We start from the raw sequence: 16,265 nt of genomic DNA, 5'->3' as shown, positions 1-16,265 counted from the left end.
ATCATTTTGTCTCCTACAGAAGTTTTGACAACAGTTGTGACCTACGAAGTACTTACGTGTCATTCCATTGACAGTTTTTTTTTAAGCCCCAACGCGGTGTTGTATAATTAAAAGGGGAAAAAAATAATTACAAGCAGAGGGTTGGGGCGGGGGGGGGGGGGGGGGGGGGGGAGGCGCGTGACTTCGACCTCACCCTAGATTACGTTACAGTATAACTCCTTGTAGTTTGGTGGCCATGTAGGATGGCCGCTAGTCCGAGTGCTCCACAAGAAGCCCAGGTCCTAATCTCGTTAGTGATGTGGTTGACTATGAGTGCGTTTGGTTGGTGGTCCATATTTTTAAGGATTTTTAGAGATATGGTGATCTAGATTTATGTTTGGTTGGATAGATAAGACGATCCAATGTTTTGTTTGATTGGATGGATGAGATGAACATATTTAATTACTAATAAATAATAATAATAATTAATTAACATAAATATTATTCTAATTAGTACAAATTAACAATAAAATATATCTATCACCACTAATTAACATTAATTAAACTTGTTAATTACTAATTAATAACAAAACACACTAATTATCACTAAACAATTACTAATGAACACCGTTAGTGAAGGTGGACGAGTTCATCCAGCCAATTTGGTCGGATACACCCATCCAGTATCTTTATGGAATATTTCTTTCATAGGCCACCATATCTAGCTTTGCCCGTGAACCAAACACATGAAGAAACTGGATGGTCATCTCCCATCTAGGGAAGTTCAGTCAACCAAATATACCCTATGTTACCGATTGACGTGTCAGTCTTTCTGAAAACCCGATTGTTGCGCTCCTTCCATATCTCCCAAAAGATGAGGATGAACAGCGAGTTTACGCCGGCCCTTCCATTGACAGTTTTGACAATAGTTTTACCAGCATGTTGGCTCGGTCTATCGGTGCTGATGTGGAATCAAAAATAATAAAAGTCGTTCGGGCCACATGTCAGTGACAAAAAAAACAATGGGTTTGTTCCTCTCTCCTCTTTCTATCCACGTTCTCTGCCACAATCTAGGAGTATTCATATGCAGTTTTTCAATTGAAGGACGAAATTAAACTCCGACAACAGTGGAGTAAGGCAAAATGGACCTTGTCCATTTATTTATCGTTTGAAATAATGGGCCGGCCCAGTTCCAAAGCAGGATTTCATCACTTCCTCAATGGGCCCCTGTATTATGGCTCTCTTCGACCCAGCAAACCAAACAAATCACAGTAATTTAGCTGCGATTTATCGCATCAACTTTTGGACGCCAATCAGGAGACGACCCCGTGGCCGATGGATCAGTGGATCACCACTTCTCTGCCACACAAAATCAGAAAAATCCAAAAATTGAAGAGAGAATAATTCGGGGAAATCGGCCAAAATGTCGTGAGCCATAGACATCAGTGCCGCGGCCGCGCGCGTGTGGCCCAGAAGAACAGTGCGGTGAGTGGAGTGTACGGCGAGGCGGAGCCATGGCGCCCCTTCCGGTGTCGTCCATCCTCGCGCCGTCGCCGCCGCCGCCGGCCGCGAAGGTCTCCCCGCGCCGCACTCCAGCGAGCGCTGCGCCTGTCGCCGCCGCCGTTTCGGCGGCATTGCTCGCGGTGACTCCCGCCGCGCGCGCCGCAGCGTTCTCCAAGGAGGACGTCGCCGGCTCGGTGACCAAGGTACGCGAACGCGAGCCCACTCTCGTCTGGACTCTGAAATCGTCGGTTGCATTGTGGCCTGACTGCTCGATTTCTGGATGTGTGTAGGTGGTGGATACGGTGGACCAGGTCATCGGCGTCGGCGGCAAGGTCGCCGAGCAGTCCGCTGGCGTGCTCAAGACGCTGGGCGAGGCCGCGAAACCGGCTCTGCCCGTGCTGAAGAGAGCCGGCGAGCAGGCGCTGAAGCTCGCCTCGCCGGTTGTGTCCGGCGCCTCCAAGCAAGCCACGGAGGCGCTCCAGGGCGCCGGCGTCGACCCCGCCCCCGTTCTTTCCGCCGCTAAGGTGCACCCGATGTCTCAGGCTCTCAGCCGCTCCGAGCAATCATCTTCTCGATCAGCTCCGTTTCGATTTGATTCACGGTGTTCCGTTCAGTAGACCGCGGCGCAGCAGGGTACGAAGGTCATCGACGCCGCGAAGCCCATCGCCTCGGCGACCGTGGAGACCATCGTGTCGTGGGGCTCGGCGGACTACGTCGTGGCCGCCGGAGCGGCGTTCCTTGCGTACCTGCTCCTGCCGCCGGCCTGGTCCCTGCTTTCCTTCACCCTCCGCGGTTACAAAGGTAGCATCACAGCATACAATAGTTGCCGCATTGCCTACTAATTGCACCTCTTCCGTGCTTGCTTTCATGGATGATTGCTCACTGAATTGCTGCTTTTTTTTTTCCGTTGTGTTTGTTAAGGCGACCTGACCGCTGCACAAGCTCTGGACATGGTCACCTCGCAAGATTACGTGCTGATCGATGTGAGGACGGAGAAGGACAAGGCCAAGGCCGGCGTGCCACAGCTCCCCTCGAACGCAAAGAACAAGCTCATATCTATTCCGTATGCATTCTATTCCATTCCTCACCACCCGTAACCTCACATGGCACTATGGCCATGGCACACAGCTACCGTTCCTCCATGCCAAAATCCAAACAGACTGGACGATGTGATCTCAGGCTGGAAGAGCTTCCGAGCAAGACGAAGAGCATGGTGCGCAACGCGAAACAAGCCGAGGCAGAGATCGCGGCGCTGAAGATCTCCTACCTCAAGAGGATCGGCAAGGGCTCCAACGTCATCATCATGGACTCGTCGGTGTCGTCTGAATTTTCCTTTTGGTGACCAATGCCATTTCTGAACTTACACGAGAGTGTGTGTGATCGGCGCCTGCAGGTACAGCGACAGCTCGAAGATCGTGGCGCGGACGCTCAACGGCGTTGGGTTCAAGAACTGCTGGGTGATGGCCGGCGGCTTCTCCGGGCGGAAAGGGTGGGCGCAGAGCCGGCTCGGGACGGACTCGTACAACCTCTCGGTCGTCGAGGTCGTGACGCCGTCGCGGGTGATTCCTGCAGCCGCTGATCGGTTTGTGACTGCTTCGTCGACTTCGCGGGCAACCACGAGTCGTAAGCTTCTTCCCGGCAGCGTGGACGGGTGAAACAGAAGCAGGAACGATCACTGTAAATTCCGTATTCGTCTCAAATTCTAGTTGCAACTTTTTGGGGTTTGTTTTTCTGTCATCATAATGGAAAAGGAAAAGGGTGCATCCTTCTGTAAACAAAAGTTGCATCTGTTATGTTCTGTACTTTCTGTACGATGATCCAAATCGGTTAGAAACCTGTGAAAAGGTGAATAGTAGTGGGCTGGGCCCGGTAGAAGAGGCTAAAATAGATGTGAAGCTACACAGGCCGTACGCCCAACTTCTCAAAAATCTTGAACCACGCCCTCAGGAGGAAAAAGTCCATTTTAGGTCCCTCAACTACCGATCCAGTTGGATCACCTCTTCCGGTCAGTTTCGCTATTCCGGCGCGCGGCATCCTCTCCACCCTGCTCGTCCTTCACGGAAAACGCGCAGTTGTTTTCTTTGTTTTTTATCTGGTCTCGCTAGATAGCTCTATACCACCACTGAAGTGCATTCTTGCAAAATCTGATGACGCGGCACGCTACAGCACCTGCTGTCTCGCTGCATACCGAAGAGCACTCATGATCTCATCACTTGCCTTTCGTTTTTCCTTCAGGTTCAGCGGGCGCTCGGGCGGTTTACGACTTTGGGGATTACAAGAAACATCCAGCCACTCCATCGGCCAAACGAAGCAAACCGGCGCCCTTTACCTCGTGCCGGGCGGCCGCCTGCTTGTTCCTGGCTACCTACGTTGCACATCTGCTACGCGCTTTTGTACCGGACCAGACGCCTCCTCCGTGACCTTGGTTGCTCGTTCAGCAATTCGGCAGCACGGGTGCCGTTGGTCCTACTCCTACCAATCGGAGTTGGGCAACGACCATTCATGCACTAATTGGAGTATTAATCCAGTTACTCCTGCAGAGAATTGAGTTGACTCCCAGAGTTTGTGGCGACTACGTTCTGGTTCAGGCAGAATAGAAAGCACATGTTTGTGCGGAAGCAATTTTTAGCACACGGATATATATACACCTATTGCTTGCATGACATCTAAATAGTCATGAAAAAATTTAACAAGATAGTTTAATATGAGGTATATCACTCCACCAACATGCAAGTTTAAATTTAACTTGTACAAGTTGTAACAAAAATAATAAAAGCAATTATGAATATGCGTATACTTAGTTTCAGTTTTGTTTGTTTTTTTGTTACAACTTGTAGAAGTTGAATTTAAACTTGCATGTCTGTGGAGTGATATAAATCATATTAACCTATTTTGTCAAATTTTTCTATATTTTTTGATGACTATTTATATGGCATGTAAGCACACGGACGTAGGTACACTAGTGTGCTAAAAATTGTTTCCCCGTCATCGTGCACGTTGGCGCGGCAGCTAGCAACAGATACACATCCGACGCCGTCCTTAACTCCCAAAAGCTGCCGAATTGCCTCTCTCGCAAGCGATCGAAATGAAGCAGAGCAGCCTGCTCGTCCGGCGAGCGGCTTCCAACACCGGGCTTCTCCTCATCCTGCTGCTCGTCGCCTTCACCGTGAGCAACTACTCCTCGCTGATGCTGAGCCCACGCCAGTACATCGGTGCATCCGACGAGGCCACTGCCTCTCGTGGGACGTCGGCGAGATCGTCGACCCGTGCTAGCAAAGCCGACGACGGCGGCAGCGGAGGCGCGGCGTGCGACATCGCGAGGGGGGAGTGGGTGCTCGACCCGGCGGCGCCGTACTACACCAACGAGACGTGCCCGCTGATCGACAGCCGCCAGGACTGCATGAGGTACGGCAAGCCGGGTCTGGAGTCCATCCTCCGGTGGCGGTGGCATCCGCACGGCTGCGACCTCCCCCGCTTCGACGCCGCCGCCTTCCTCCGCCTCGTGCGTGGCAAGTCCATGGCCTTCGTCGGCGACTCCGTCGCCCGCAACCACATGCAGTCGCTCATGTGCCTCATCTCCAAGGTACGCGCGCATTACACACTTGCCATCGTCGCACGTAACGCCGGACATTTTGATGCTTCAGATCAGGAGGTGGACACGATTCATTCCTCGATCGTTGCCGGCTTGCGCGCAGGTGGAGCTCCCGACGGAGATCGAGGCCAAGGAGTGCATCCACTGCACGCGCAAGTACCACTACCGCGCGCACAACTTCACCGTGTGCGTGTTCTGGACGCCGTTCCTGGTCCGGTGGAACCTGACGCGCGCCGGCGCGCTGCAGTTCATGGACCCGCACAACGTGTTCCTCGACGAGGCCGATCCGGAGTGGACGCGCGACATCGCCGGCTACGACTACGTCGTCCTCAACGGCGCCAAGTGGTTCACCCGACCGACCATGCTCTACGAGGGAGGCCGCCTCGTCGGGTGCAATAACGACTGCGGCCGCGAGCCTAACGCCACCGCCACCGCCAACGCGCCGCCGCACTACGCGGTGAGCGTGTCGTTCCGGACGGCGCTCCGCGCGCTGCGCGAGCACCCGGGGTTCCGCGGCACGGTGATCGTCCGGACGGTGGCGCCGCCGCACTACGAGAACGGCAAGTGGTACGACGGCGGGAACTGCCTGAGGACGCGGCCCATGCTGAGCAACGAGATGGGCCTCCCGGAGACGGAGGCCGCGTTCCACGCCGCGCAGGTGGAGGAGTTCCGTGCCGCGGCGAGCGCCGCGGCGGCGGGCAGGTTCTTGCTGATGGACGTCAGCGAGATGATGCAGATGCGAGGCGACGGGCACCCTGGACAGTACGGCCACTGGCCGCACGAGAAGGTCGGCTTCGGCATCGACTGCGTCCATTGGTGTTTGCCCGGCCCGGTCGACGCCTGGAGCGAGCTGCTGCTCCACTTGCTCAGTGGTTAGGCATCAGAGCATGATGAATCTACTTAGTCTTAGTTTTCTTCCGTTGTATTGTACGAGGTGCATGGATTTGGATGCGATCATGCGAATCGATGTCACGCCACAAATACCACATTTACTGAAATGCAAAAGGCTCTCAAGTTCGATTGAGACATGCTTATAACAAAATGATAACGAAGAAGCTCTCTATACCTACTGGTGCCATTTTTCTATGTTGAACTGCCAGTCTTATCTCGTCTCACGGAGTGGATTAATTAAGCTCTGTAGTTCATGGCTGATCGTATATGTGCACTGAATGCGATGTTTTCCCAACGTACAGAATGTGCGCAGTTGATCTTCCTGACGGCAACAATAATAAGCAGTAAGCACCATGCTTGCTATTCACGTCGAAGTCAACCCCAGTATGCATGAATGGATTATCAATTCTAAAGAGGGGTTGATAGTTAATTGCGGCAGAACTAGAATATTGCATCCTGTGTTAAAAAGTTCTTCAGATAGCTGTTAGCTGAATATCTTTACATTCTGAAATCTCACTGTATGATATGCGGAGTATCTGTTTAGAGTCCAATGATGAGAGCCCCATCGAGATATTCCCTGAACTGCTCAGCTCTTTATCACGATCATCTGGACATCTGGTACCATATCTGGAGTCGATATCACAGGGTAGGTTGGAGTACACGTTCCAGTGTTCCACGTCGTTGAGTTCCTCATTTTGTGCCTCCAAACTCCAATGGTAATGTCGGTTACTCGGTTTGGAGTTTGGAGTTTGGAGTAATGGATCTCCGCTACACATGGTCAACAAGATTAATGGTTCGACATTATTTCATTTTTTTAAAAAAGGAGGATTACATAATGTCCCATAAAATATTAACTATGCAGTGTTTGGTTGGAACAATGTGGATCTCTTGCCTAAAAAAACAAAACAATGTGGATCTCCTTTGTTCCAAAACGGCAAACAATTTAAATCATCACTTGAGTTTACTTGGTCAAGTACAACATCATTTTATAATCAAATCAATCTATATATTAACCTTTCTCAATTTACAGAACAGTTTAGGGCTGCAATGTTTTACAGAAGGGCAACTTCTCCGGTGCCTTTTACTTATAGTATTATACTACCGGTAGAAAAAAGATATTTTTTACCTTGTTAATTACTTGATTAACATTATTTTGTAATTTTGTTTTTTGCAATAAAGATCACAATAAAAAGGACGATATTGCCCCTTTAAATTTCTACTATACTTAATATTGTTGGTACTATAATTTAATCACGGCCGTCCGATAAAAATAGATCAACGATATAGATTAAATTCTACTACCAATAAAATACACCGGAGTCGACCTTTTTACATAATGGTCTCTGGGTGTAATGCACTTCAGATTCCAGAAGCTGCATTTTGACAGCTGACAAGTTGGCGGAGTACTTGAGCTCATGATCTACATAATCAAGTGCTACTATTGATCAACCAGCATCTGGAACAGAAGCTCGTTCCACAGGTCAACCGGCCCCGGCAAGCACCAATGCAGGCAGTCCACCACGAAGCTGCCTTCCACGCTGCCGCCGGGCAGGTGCCCGTACCGGCTCGGGTGACCGTCCGGCCGCAGGTCCATCGCCTCCGTGATGTCCAGCAGCAGCAGCTCCCCGCCGTTCCTCCTCACCGCCGCCTCCGCCTCCCTGAACGCGTCGACCTGCAGCACGAGCAGATCGGATCACATTCTGTCTCTGCGTCGTCGGAGAATCGATAGAAATCTTGGGGGAAAAAAATGGAAAGTTGAGTTTTTTTTTTTTTGGTGGGGGCTGTTACCTGCACGCCGCGGTACTCGGCTTCGACGGCGCCCAGGGCGCGCTCGTCGCGCCGGAACGGGCGGGTGCGGACGCAGTCGCCGCCGGTGTTCCACCCGCCGTTCTCGAAGTGCGCGGGGGTCACCGTCCGGAGGATCGCCTTGCCGCGGAACCTCCCCGGCGCAGCGGGGAGGGCGCCAAGCGCCGTGCGGAACGCGGCGCGCACGGCGCGGGGCACGGCGATCTCGGTCACGTTGGGGACGGCGGCGCTGGCTGCGGCGCCGTTGCGCCCGACGGCGCGGCCGCCCTCGTAGTACACCGAAGGGCGGAGGAACCAGTTGGTGTCGGACATGACGATGTAGTCGAACTCCGCGACGTGAGCCGCCCACCGGGCGTCCGCCGTGTCGAGGTGGAGGTCCCACATGCCGAGCGTCACGTTCGACAGGTTGGCCTTGACCAGGAAGGGCGACCAGAAGAGCGAAGCGGTGAAGCCATGGCTGCCGAAGCGGTAGTCTCGCCGGACGGCCCTCCCCGTCACGTCGATCTCCGGCGCCGTGCCGACCTCCACCGGCTGTGCCGCCTGCGACACACTCATGGCCAAGTGGGCTCCATTGCATCACTAAACACAGCACAAGAAGCCATGAACTACACAAGGCGAACACGCGACTCTACGCACCTTGGACAAGAGGCACAACAAAGACTTGAAATGGTTCCTGGCGAGCGAGTCCCCGACAAACGCCATGGACTTGCCCCTCATGGCCTCCAAGAACCTCGCCGCGTCGAAGCGGGGAAGCTCGCACCCGTCCGGCTTCCACCTCCAGCTCACGTACTCAAGGCTGGGCTTGCCGAACTTCATGCAGTTCTGGTGGTCGTCGATGAACGGGCACGTCAGGTTCGTGTAGTACGGTGCCCCGGCGTCCCGCACCCACTCGCCACGCGTCAGGTTACACGCCCTGACGGTGGCCGGAGACGGCGAGGACGACGACGCGGCATCAATGTACGGGTAGCGATCAGAGAAAGCGAAGTCATAGAGCGAGATGACCCCGAGAGCTAGAAGGAGCGCGATCGGCGCAGCAATGGCAGCCGATCGCTTCGGGGAAGACAGGCTGTTCTTCTGTGACTTCATGAGGAATCAAAGCGAGGAGATGGTGCTCTCGGAAGAGGGAAAAAAATGCAAGGCGCAGAGTGTGGTTTACTCCTCTCTTTACCTTGGTGGTGGCGGTGGAGGTCAAAGTGTGCATTCCACGGCTAACTATGCCATTATAGTAGTAAATCTCTACTAATTATTGATCAGTTGCTCACAAAACCCCTACAGCTGCAGACCACCGGACGGTTGGCAATTTGGCATGGTTTTTTAAGACTTCAAAACTGTTTCTTCCTCCATGTTACCGTGTTCGATTCAGCGTCTCATGTCGCTTTCTGAACCATATCATCACATTTTTCTTTGTGCACCTCTTGCTTCAAGTCAAATTCAGATTGCTGCACAACGTGCAAACCTGTGTCCCGACAATCTCTGGGTTACATTCCTACGCATGAATGATCGCTGTGGAAACCAGGGCACCTGCACCATGCAGTGACTCGTTTCAAACAAAAAAAAAAAAGCATTCGAATTTTCAGCGGTCAGAGGTAAAAACACAACAAAAACAAATAGGTTGGTGAATTGGATCTACTCCGTAGCTTCCTTGGTTTCCACGTTTGCAGAATGCAGAGCATAGTAAAAACTGGAGTTTGTTTGTACCAACGTTCAACTTGGTGCTTGATGGGTGGCCAGCCATGCCAAGATTTGTTTTTCCCATTTATATTTCCAATCGAACTCTGCTTTTAACTATCCGGTTACAGTTGCTGATCATATTCGATTCGAATAATCTACTACCAAACACGATCAGAAAGACATGATCTTTTCATTTGCAGAACAAAATTTACACCACCTCTTCAGTTTGCTACGCAACGTGGAAACAAGGGGCCCTGCACCGTGCAAGTACAAAACCATTTCAGACCAAAGGAATTTCCAGCGGTCAAAGATAAACACAATAGAGAAAGCGTTGGTGATTTTGGATCTCCTCCGTAGCTTCCTCGACAGTTTCAACAGTTTGCAGAATGCGTAGACAGGAATACGGCACACCAAGATGGGTTCTTTCTTGCCCAACCTGACTTTGCTTGAAATATCCGTTTACAATTAATCGCTGATTATATTCGATCAGAACAAATCAGCCAGGCATTGATCGTTTCATTTGCAGAACTAAATTTACACGACTTGACAAGGAAATGGAACAGAACACTGACAGCACAGGCACAAGGTGATGAGCGATCAGTAATACCGGCTGCTGTTCCGCATGGCGCAGCAGCCGAGGGAGTAGGCGAGGATGAGGAGCGCGAGGACGGCGACGTTGAGCGCGGCGACGGCCCTCCAGTTCGTCCTGGCGGTGGCCAGCACGCCGGCCTTGCAGGCGTTGCAGCGGAAGCACAGCACGGCCTGGTCGTTGCTCCACGCCAGGCAGTCGACGTCCGCCGCGCCCAGGCCCTGCGCCGGCGCCACCCAGGACGTCTCGTTCACGCGCTCGTACCCGCAGTACGCCGGTGGCTTGCAGCAGCCTGACTGCACGGTTGTCACGTCACAGAGGTAGCCAAGTACGTCACACAATGATACTGAATTACTGGTACTTCCGCGGTTCTATTACTGACAAACTATGCTCTTGTTGAACGTTCAGAAATGGATGGACGTGCATGCATGTGACCTCCTTAGGGGTTGTTTAGTTCCCAAATTTTTTTCCAAAAACATCACACGAATTTTTGGACATCTAAATTAAGCATTGAATATATATATAAACATTAAAATTAATTACATAGTTCTAGAGAAAATAGTAAGACGAATCTTTTGAGTCTAATTAGGATGTGATTAGCCATAAGTGCTACAGTAACCAACATGTGCTAATGACGGATTAATTAGACTCAAAAGATTCGTCTCGCGGTTTTCAGACGAAATCTGAAATTTGTTTTGTAATTAGACTAAGTTTAATTCTTCAAATGTGTGTTTGAAGTTTTGATTTGATGTTTTTGCAAACTAAACAACCCCTTAGTTAAAACATCATAGACCAAGCAAAACCATAGATACAACACAAAATATGGAGAATTTATTTAAACTAATGTGGTGTCATACATGTTATCATAAATTTATAAAGTGTTGTATTTTTAAGCAATATTAAAGCGAATACGGTTGAATGTAAGATATTAGTAAAACAAGTTTGCTATTTGTCAATAGCTTGAAAGTTTTTAATCTATCAATAAATTTTTTTTCTCCATTACATTTGTTTGAAGATCTGTGCTTGTTGCCCATATGCTAATTTGTTTAGTTCTTTTTGTTACCGTTCGATTTCAATCTAATGTCTCACCAAATCAATTGGTGGATTCCGTTTTTTCAAGTGATTGACTAAGGTGGCCTCTTAGTAAAATACTTTTGATTAGAAATATAATGATACATCGTTGATACTAAATAATTATATTATTCAAAAAAATATTGTTGGTCAAAGTAGAACTCAAAAACAAAACTGACAATTATTTGTGAAATGATAAAAAAATATTAAAAAAACAACAAAATGCCATTGATTAGTTTATCTAGTTCACATGAAGCAGGGAAAAAAATAAAAATGAAGTGATGCAACATGCAAGTGATCTGTTTTTACTAGAAGTCACTGGCGAGTGGGTCCATCGGTCCATGCATGAGGCATGCCATGCAAATGCAATCAGCGATCCATGCATACCTGGACGAGTGGCAGATGCTGCCGGTAGAACTCGTCGGTGTTGATCCCGGCGACCCGGCCTCCGCACACGGCCGCGTCGGCCATGCAGCTCTCGATCCGGTGCCACGTCTCGTATTCCTCGATCCTTTCACGCAGCCACTCCGAGTAGTCACTGACCCGGTAGTCCCCGTACCCGGTGCCGGACATGGCGGTGGCGACGCCCTTGTTGGTGACGACGAACACGAAGGTGGTGACGAAGAACATGCCGACGATGAGCAGGAACATGACGGAGACGTAGGCCCAGAGGAGCGGCGCGGCGCGGCAGCAGGTGCCGGCGATCGCCATGAGGGAGAGCACGAGCGCCGCGCAGCCGAGCGCGACGGCGGGCAGCCGCGCCAGGCGCTGGCACTCGCTGGCAGGGTGGTCGAGGAGGTAGGCTCCGGCGCCGATGAGCGGCACGGAGGCGAGGAGGGCGGCGAAGCTCAGGGCGCCCAGGACGCCATTGGAGAGCCTCCCCATGGCTAGCTGGCTGGTGCAACTTGTGGCCCCCCGACGGGACGTCGATCCGGAGGGCTAACGACGAGAGGGTTTTACACTAGCGGGGCCGCAGGGAGTTTCGCTGCTGATTTTTGGGATCTCTCGTGGGACTTGCAGCTGCGTCGCGTCGCGTCGTCTCGCCCGTTGCGGTTTGGGGTTCAAGGCTACAGAGCTAGAGACGGAATTGATGCGTGACGCTGCGCTGAAATCGCGGGAATAAATTGCTGGACCGCTTGAGATGATTCTTGTAAAATAAAAGCCTCTTGGGCCGCGTTCGCGTGTGAGTGGGCTAAGTGAGCTTACTCAGCACGTGCTGAAAAACGTAATAACAGATTAGTACATAATTAATTAATTATTAAAAACTATAAATAAATTAATATAATTTTTTAAAATAAATTTTCTATAAAATTCTTTTAAAAAAATACATCATTTAACGGTTAAAGAAACGTGCGCGCAAAAAACAAGAATGATAAATTAACTTAGGAGTGAAGAACACGGCCTTGGTCACGTTTTGACCAGAGCTCACATGGTGGGCTAGAACTGAAAAGGCTGAGCCCACGACCTCAGCCTAGTAGAGCCAGTAAATGCGGGGCGAATGGCGTAGAAGAGTAGGCATGATTTTAAACATCTGCACTGCAAATGCAGGGCGAAGTGTACAGCTGAGATTGTTTCGGTTAATTAAGAAGTAAACATCCAAAAATAGTTATCCAACAGAGCAAACAGTCCTTCAACAAGGTACGAGCACTGCTTCTGAGGATGGAACTTCAATGAGCAGCATTAGTATGGTTTAAACTTCCGTTGAGCACGAAGTTGTTGTATCCTTTTCTTGTCCTGCTCAAACTTGCTCTGCAGCATTGCGAGTTCTGCACAAACATTAAAGTCAGGAATTAGCTCCAAGCTGCTTTTGCCTTTTTGTGATCCTATAAAAATTTACAGCATGCAGCACAGTAAAAGAAACAAATTTGCATCCTCATATTTCTGTTATCAAGAGTAAACTCAAGCTTATAAAACTATGGTAAGGACAGCATGTACTCTCAAGTCTCTGAACAACCAAATCCTTATGATATATGGTCTCACAAAAGAAAAAAACTACTGCTCACATAGAAGCGGAAGGGGAAAAAAAGGGTTGAACTGTAATGGTCATGAGCAGTTGAACTAGCAGAGCAGTAGGGCATCAAAACCTAGCTACAATCTAAATAACCAATAATGACATACTGTTCGAATCAAATCTACCAACTAATAGAGCACGTCATTAGCAATTGAATTGAGTATGTTTGAAGCCCCAGATGTCCCTGCTATAACTAAAACAACATAGTGAGGAACATATTCTGAGTCATAAGCATAACTGAAACCGCATAAAAGATAATAGGAAGTTTCCAAAGAGCATATACATACCACTGATGTGAGCTTCTCTTTTTTGAAACCGATAGAAATTCATATCAATTTCCTTGGGTTTCTTATTAGCCATTTTCTCCTGCATTGCAGCCAAAGACACAGAGCCCACAGCTGTTCCAGTTTCAGTATCTGTGGTCTTTTTCCTACCCTTATGATGAACCACAACTGTCCATCCATCCTCTGCAGCGCGTGCCTCCCTCTCTTTCCTCTCCTGAATTAATCAAACACCGGGCAACAGTCAAATAAAGTTCATTTTGGCAACAGAAGTAGGCATGCATCATATAGTAGACATAGCATCCAGAAGCATTCTTGTACTCAAGAATAGTGAAATACCACATAAATAAACAGGCGTTGACACTGCAACAGTCAGTCAGGAAATACTTGAATAAACAAACCATAACTTGCACAAGATTGAGCTAGTACCATGCTGAACTAAATATTTCTAACTGTTTTCCAGAGAAGAAACTTGTAATAAAGAAATAAGAGTGTTGTTTTGATTCTTCAACAGGTGGAAGGAGGGAGGAGGGGGGCGGTATAGTCACCTGCTCTTGTTGTTCCTCATGAGCAGTTATAAACTCATCTATTCTTTGCTGCAAGACCTTCAAGCCTGGCCTCTTCTGTTTGTACTCTAAGATCCATTCTGTTAAAGATATCACAGGTCAGTTTTATACTTCAAGTGCATCAACTTGCAACAGATATATTGGAGCATAAGTGCATAACTACATTAAATAAGAGCTGTGCAAATCTAGCACACATTAACTAGATTTTAGCATTGATCTTACTGCAGGAACCAACACCCAAACAGAATTTCCTACAGACTCTTTTTATTAATTAAGCCACTTAATTTCAAAGGATACTTGATTAGGCTGTTTTTGGATGCATACATTGAATATTTTTTCTTTTGTGAAATTTGCTTTGCCTAAACAAACTCCATGGATAAAGTCAGCATGGGACAGCCAAAATATTATCAGTGATCAAGACTGAAAACTAGAACAATTACTTTTCATTCCTCTGGAACAGTCTTCATCAACTGATTCAATCACATCGACATTTGCATTATCATCTTCAATAGACCTGCCCACCTTGTCCTCTTTGTTTGATGCATCCTTATCCTTTTTGTTCCTTTTCCCTGATTTCTTTATTTTCTCTGCAGTCAATAGATAGCAAGTCTAAACATGCACACATGATATTTTCTTTCAAATACTTCAGAATAACTTTGATTACAGAATCCCTACTGGTCTTGTTTTTCTTTCCCCTCTTTACTTCTGGCTCCCCCATATCCATGTCTCCACTCTCTAATGCGGGTTGGTTAACACAAGCTGCATAAAATAAATCCAGATATACTGTTTACCAAAAGGAAATATTGGGTAAAAATAGGAAAATAAGAAAATATACATGATGTACTAGCATCTCGCTTTAAGTCACCAAATCAACCATTTGTTCACAAAATCCAAGAAGAGGTAGCAACATTGCAAAGGGACATAGTTTGGTACTTTGGTACAAGATCATGGTAATTGTGTAGTAAACAAGGTAGAATACCGCTTGGAGTTTCTTCATCTTGATTCCCATGGAGCACTTCCTCTGTATTATTGGGTTCATCAGAGCTCCTCCCTTTTCTTATCCGCTGTTTATTCTTCAGCTTAGGCATTGCTGCATTAATTCTGTCAGAAAGACTTTGAAGCCCCTTGACAGGGTCACTGACTTCTTCGAGATTCTTTTTGCTCTTCTTCTTGTTCTTCAATTTTGTCTCATCCCTTTTACTCGTCAGGAGTTCCACGGTGTCACCAGACTCAGTATGACTGCTCTTTAGTTTGATGTGCTTCTTCTTCTGTTTCATCACTACAACCTTCTTGTTGCGTACCAATCCTTTATCTAGGAACCAAAAGGCGAGGAGGTAAAACACTATGCAGTGACCATAACTAAAATTCATGCTTTTTTCTACTACAGAAATACCATGTAAACATATTCCAAAGAAACAACATAAAGAGCTAGAAATAAACACAATAAGGGACTCCCAGGGAATGGTCTGATTCTCATGGTACAACGCAGCCAACAAATTAACAATCAGAATACCTCCCCTTAGCCACATCATCAATTTCATGGGTATAAGTGAAGATTTGAGCTAATGGACTATTGCTATAGGTTCAATCACTAATTAGTAATTGCATTGCACGACCCACAAAAAAATTTTGGGAGAACATAACAAGAAGCAAACATTGATAATACCTTCCGTAATACCAGCATGTTCAGCAGCAACCTCACTCTCAACAGGACCATCCAAAGTCCTGTCCTTCTTTCTCTTCAAGTTCTTCCTCTTCACTCCAAGCACCAATTTTTTATCCACTTTCGCTTCCCGCGAGACCACCTTGTCTGTAGTAGAGCAAGCTTTTATCTTCGTCTCCCATTCCGAATGAATCTAGCAGTAGCAGAAAGGAGGAAAGGACGCTCACCTTTGGATTTGCCCATGCCAACGAATTAAGAACAATCAAGCCGGCACGGCACGGCACGGGAAAGACCGCGGAGCACGGAGGGAGCGGCGCCGGAGAAGATTCTCTCTCACTCTAACCGACCGCGGCTAGTGGTGGGCACTGCGCCGCCGCCGGCGGGGGTTGTTGTGGTGGCGTCCGACGCCGTCGAAGAGGTCGGGGTCAGGGGCGAGGCGGCCCACCGGCGGTGGTGGTGGCGGCGGCAATCGAGAGCCCGGAGGAGTGTAGGGTTTGGGGATTTTTCTTCCTCAAAAACTGATCGAGATCATTACTGACAGGTGGGTCCAGATTAGATGGTCCCACATTTCACTCACTAGCGAACGCGCCCAAAACCCCCGATGGGTAAACAGAGTCGAATCCGAACTCCGAAAGCCCTAAC

The 16,265-nt window shown here is 48.7% G+C and overlaps 5 protein-coding genes across 5 annotated transcripts; 2 read left to right on the top strand and 3 right to left on the bottom strand.

Annotated features, from left to right (window-relative positions):
- The first annotated feature begins 1,429 nt into the window (after positions 1 to 1,429).
- On the top strand, positions 1,430 to 3,367 carry LOC102708212 (calcium sensing receptor, chloroplastic). Its single transcript, XM_015833501.2, has 6 exons — positions 1,430 to 1,685; positions 1,773 to 2,006; positions 2,100 to 2,283; positions 2,404 to 2,545; positions 2,662 to 2,793; positions 2,876 to 3,367. Exons 1-6 carry the CDS (start codon positions 1,494 to 1,496, stop codon positions 3,135 to 3,137), a joined length of 1,146 nt encoding a protein of 381 aa, XP_015688987.1. The 5' UTR covers positions 1,430 to 1,493; the 3' UTR covers positions 3,138 to 3,367.
- Positions 3,368 to 4,551: 1,184 nt separating this feature from the next.
- On the top strand, positions 4,552 to 5,951 carry LOC102717221 (protein trichome birefringence-like 20). Its single transcript, XM_006648948.2, has 2 exons — positions 4,552 to 5,065; positions 5,178 to 5,951. The coding sequence occupies exons 1-2, from the start codon at positions 4,568 to 4,570 to the stop codon at positions 5,949 to 5,951; spliced, it is 1,272 nt and encodes a 423-aa protein (XP_006649011.2). The 5' UTR covers positions 4,552 to 4,567.
- Positions 5,952 to 7,313: 1,362 nt separating this feature from the next.
- Positions 7,314 to 8,857, bottom strand: LOC121053429 (protein trichome birefringence-like 21). Its single transcript, XM_040520249.1, has 3 exons — positions 8,408 to 8,857; positions 7,754 to 8,311; positions 7,314 to 7,637 (listed from the first exon to the last, which is right to left on the bottom strand). Exons 1-3 carry the CDS (start codon positions 8,855 to 8,857, stop codon positions 7,404 to 7,406), a joined length of 1,242 nt encoding a protein of 413 aa, XP_040376183.1. The 3' UTR covers positions 7,314 to 7,403.
- A 737-nt stretch (positions 8,858 to 9,594) lies between these two features.
- LOC102716939 (tetraspanin-8) lies at positions 9,595 to 12,146 on the bottom strand. Its single transcript, XM_040521304.1, has 2 exons — positions 11,490 to 12,146; positions 9,595 to 10,327 (listed from the first exon to the last, which is right to left on the bottom strand). The coding sequence occupies exons 1-2, from the start codon at positions 11,985 to 11,987 to the stop codon at positions 10,040 to 10,042; spliced, it is 786 nt and encodes a 261-aa protein (XP_040377238.1). The 5' UTR covers positions 11,988 to 12,146; the 3' UTR covers positions 9,595 to 10,039.
- A 470-nt stretch (positions 12,147 to 12,616) lies between these two features.
- Positions 12,617 to 16,230, bottom strand: LOC102707931 (eukaryotic translation initiation factor 5B). The gene is made up of 8 exons (XM_006647772.3): positions 15,851 to 16,230; positions 15,627 to 15,770; positions 14,940 to 15,272; positions 14,636 to 14,719; positions 14,401 to 14,547; positions 13,943 to 14,040; positions 13,401 to 13,611; positions 12,617 to 12,868 (listed from the first exon to the last, which is right to left on the bottom strand). Exons 1-8 carry the CDS (start codon positions 15,864 to 15,866, stop codon positions 12,783 to 12,785), a joined length of 1,119 nt encoding a protein of 372 aa, XP_006647835.1. The 5' UTR covers positions 15,867 to 16,230; the 3' UTR covers positions 12,617 to 12,782.
- Between the last annotated feature and the right edge of the window lie 35 nt (positions 16,231 to 16,265).

Source organism: Oryza brachyantha, chromosome 2 (genome assembly GCF_000231095.2).
Source record: "Oryza brachyantha chromosome 2, ObraRS2, whole genome shotgun sequence".
NCBI classification, from domain to species: Eukaryota; Viridiplantae; Streptophyta; class Magnoliopsida; order Poales; family Poaceae; genus Oryza; species Oryza brachyantha.
Note: the sequence above shows the minus strand (reverse complement) of the source record. Positions and strands in the feature narration are given on the sequence as shown.

Bases quoted from the DNA above. Each gene is read 5' to 3' on its own strand.
- LOC121053429 (XM_040520249.1), bottom strand. From the start codon at position 8,857: ATGAAGTCACAGAAGAACAGCCTGTCTTCCCCGAAGCGATCGGCTGCC. The intron at 8,312-8,407 runs GTGCGTAGAGTC...AGTGTGTCGCAG, and splicing joins TGTTGTGCCTCTTGTCCAAG to GCGGCACAGCCGGTGGAGGT. The intron at 7,638-7,753 runs GTAACAGCCCCC...CTCGTGCTGCAG, and splicing joins CCGAGTACCGCGGCGTGCAG to GTCGACGCGTTCAGGGAGGC.
- LOC102708212 (XM_015833501.2), top strand. From the start codon at position 1,494: ATGGCGCCCCTTCCGGTGTCGTCCATCCTCGCGCCGTCGCCGCCGCCG. The intron at 1,686-1,772 runs GTACGCGAACGC...GGATGTGTGTAG, and splicing joins TCGCCGGCTCGGTGACCAAG to GTGGTGGATACGGTGGACCA. The intron at 2,284-2,403 runs GTAGCATCACAG...GTGTTTGTTAAG, and splicing joins CACCCTCCGCGGTTACAAAG to GCGACCTGACCGCTGCACAA.
- LOC102716939 (XM_040521304.1), bottom strand. From the start codon at position 11,987: ATGGGGAGGCTCTCCAATGGCGTCCTGGGCGCCCTGAGCTTCGCCGCC. The intron at 10,328-11,489 runs GTATGCATGGAT...ACAACCGTGCAG, and splicing joins AGCATCTGCCACTCGTCCAG to TCAGGCTGCTGCAAGCCACC.
- LOC102707931 (XM_006647772.3), bottom strand. The intron at 13,612-13,942 runs GTGACTATACCG...TGATTAATTCAG, and splicing joins ATGAGGAACAACAAGAGCAG to GAGAGGAAAGAGAGGGAGGC. The intron at 12,869-13,400 runs GTATGTATATGC...ATGTTTGTGCAG, and splicing joins AAGAGAAGCTCACATCAGTG to AACTCGCAATGCTGCAGAGC.
- LOC102717221 (XM_006648948.2), top strand. From the start codon at position 4,568: ATGAAGCAGAGCAGCCTGCTCGTCCGGCGAGCGGCTTCCAACACCGGG. The intron at 5,066-5,177 runs GTACGCGCGCAT...GCTTGCGCGCAG, and splicing joins TCATGTGCCTCATCTCCAAG to GTGGAGCTCCCGACGGAGAT.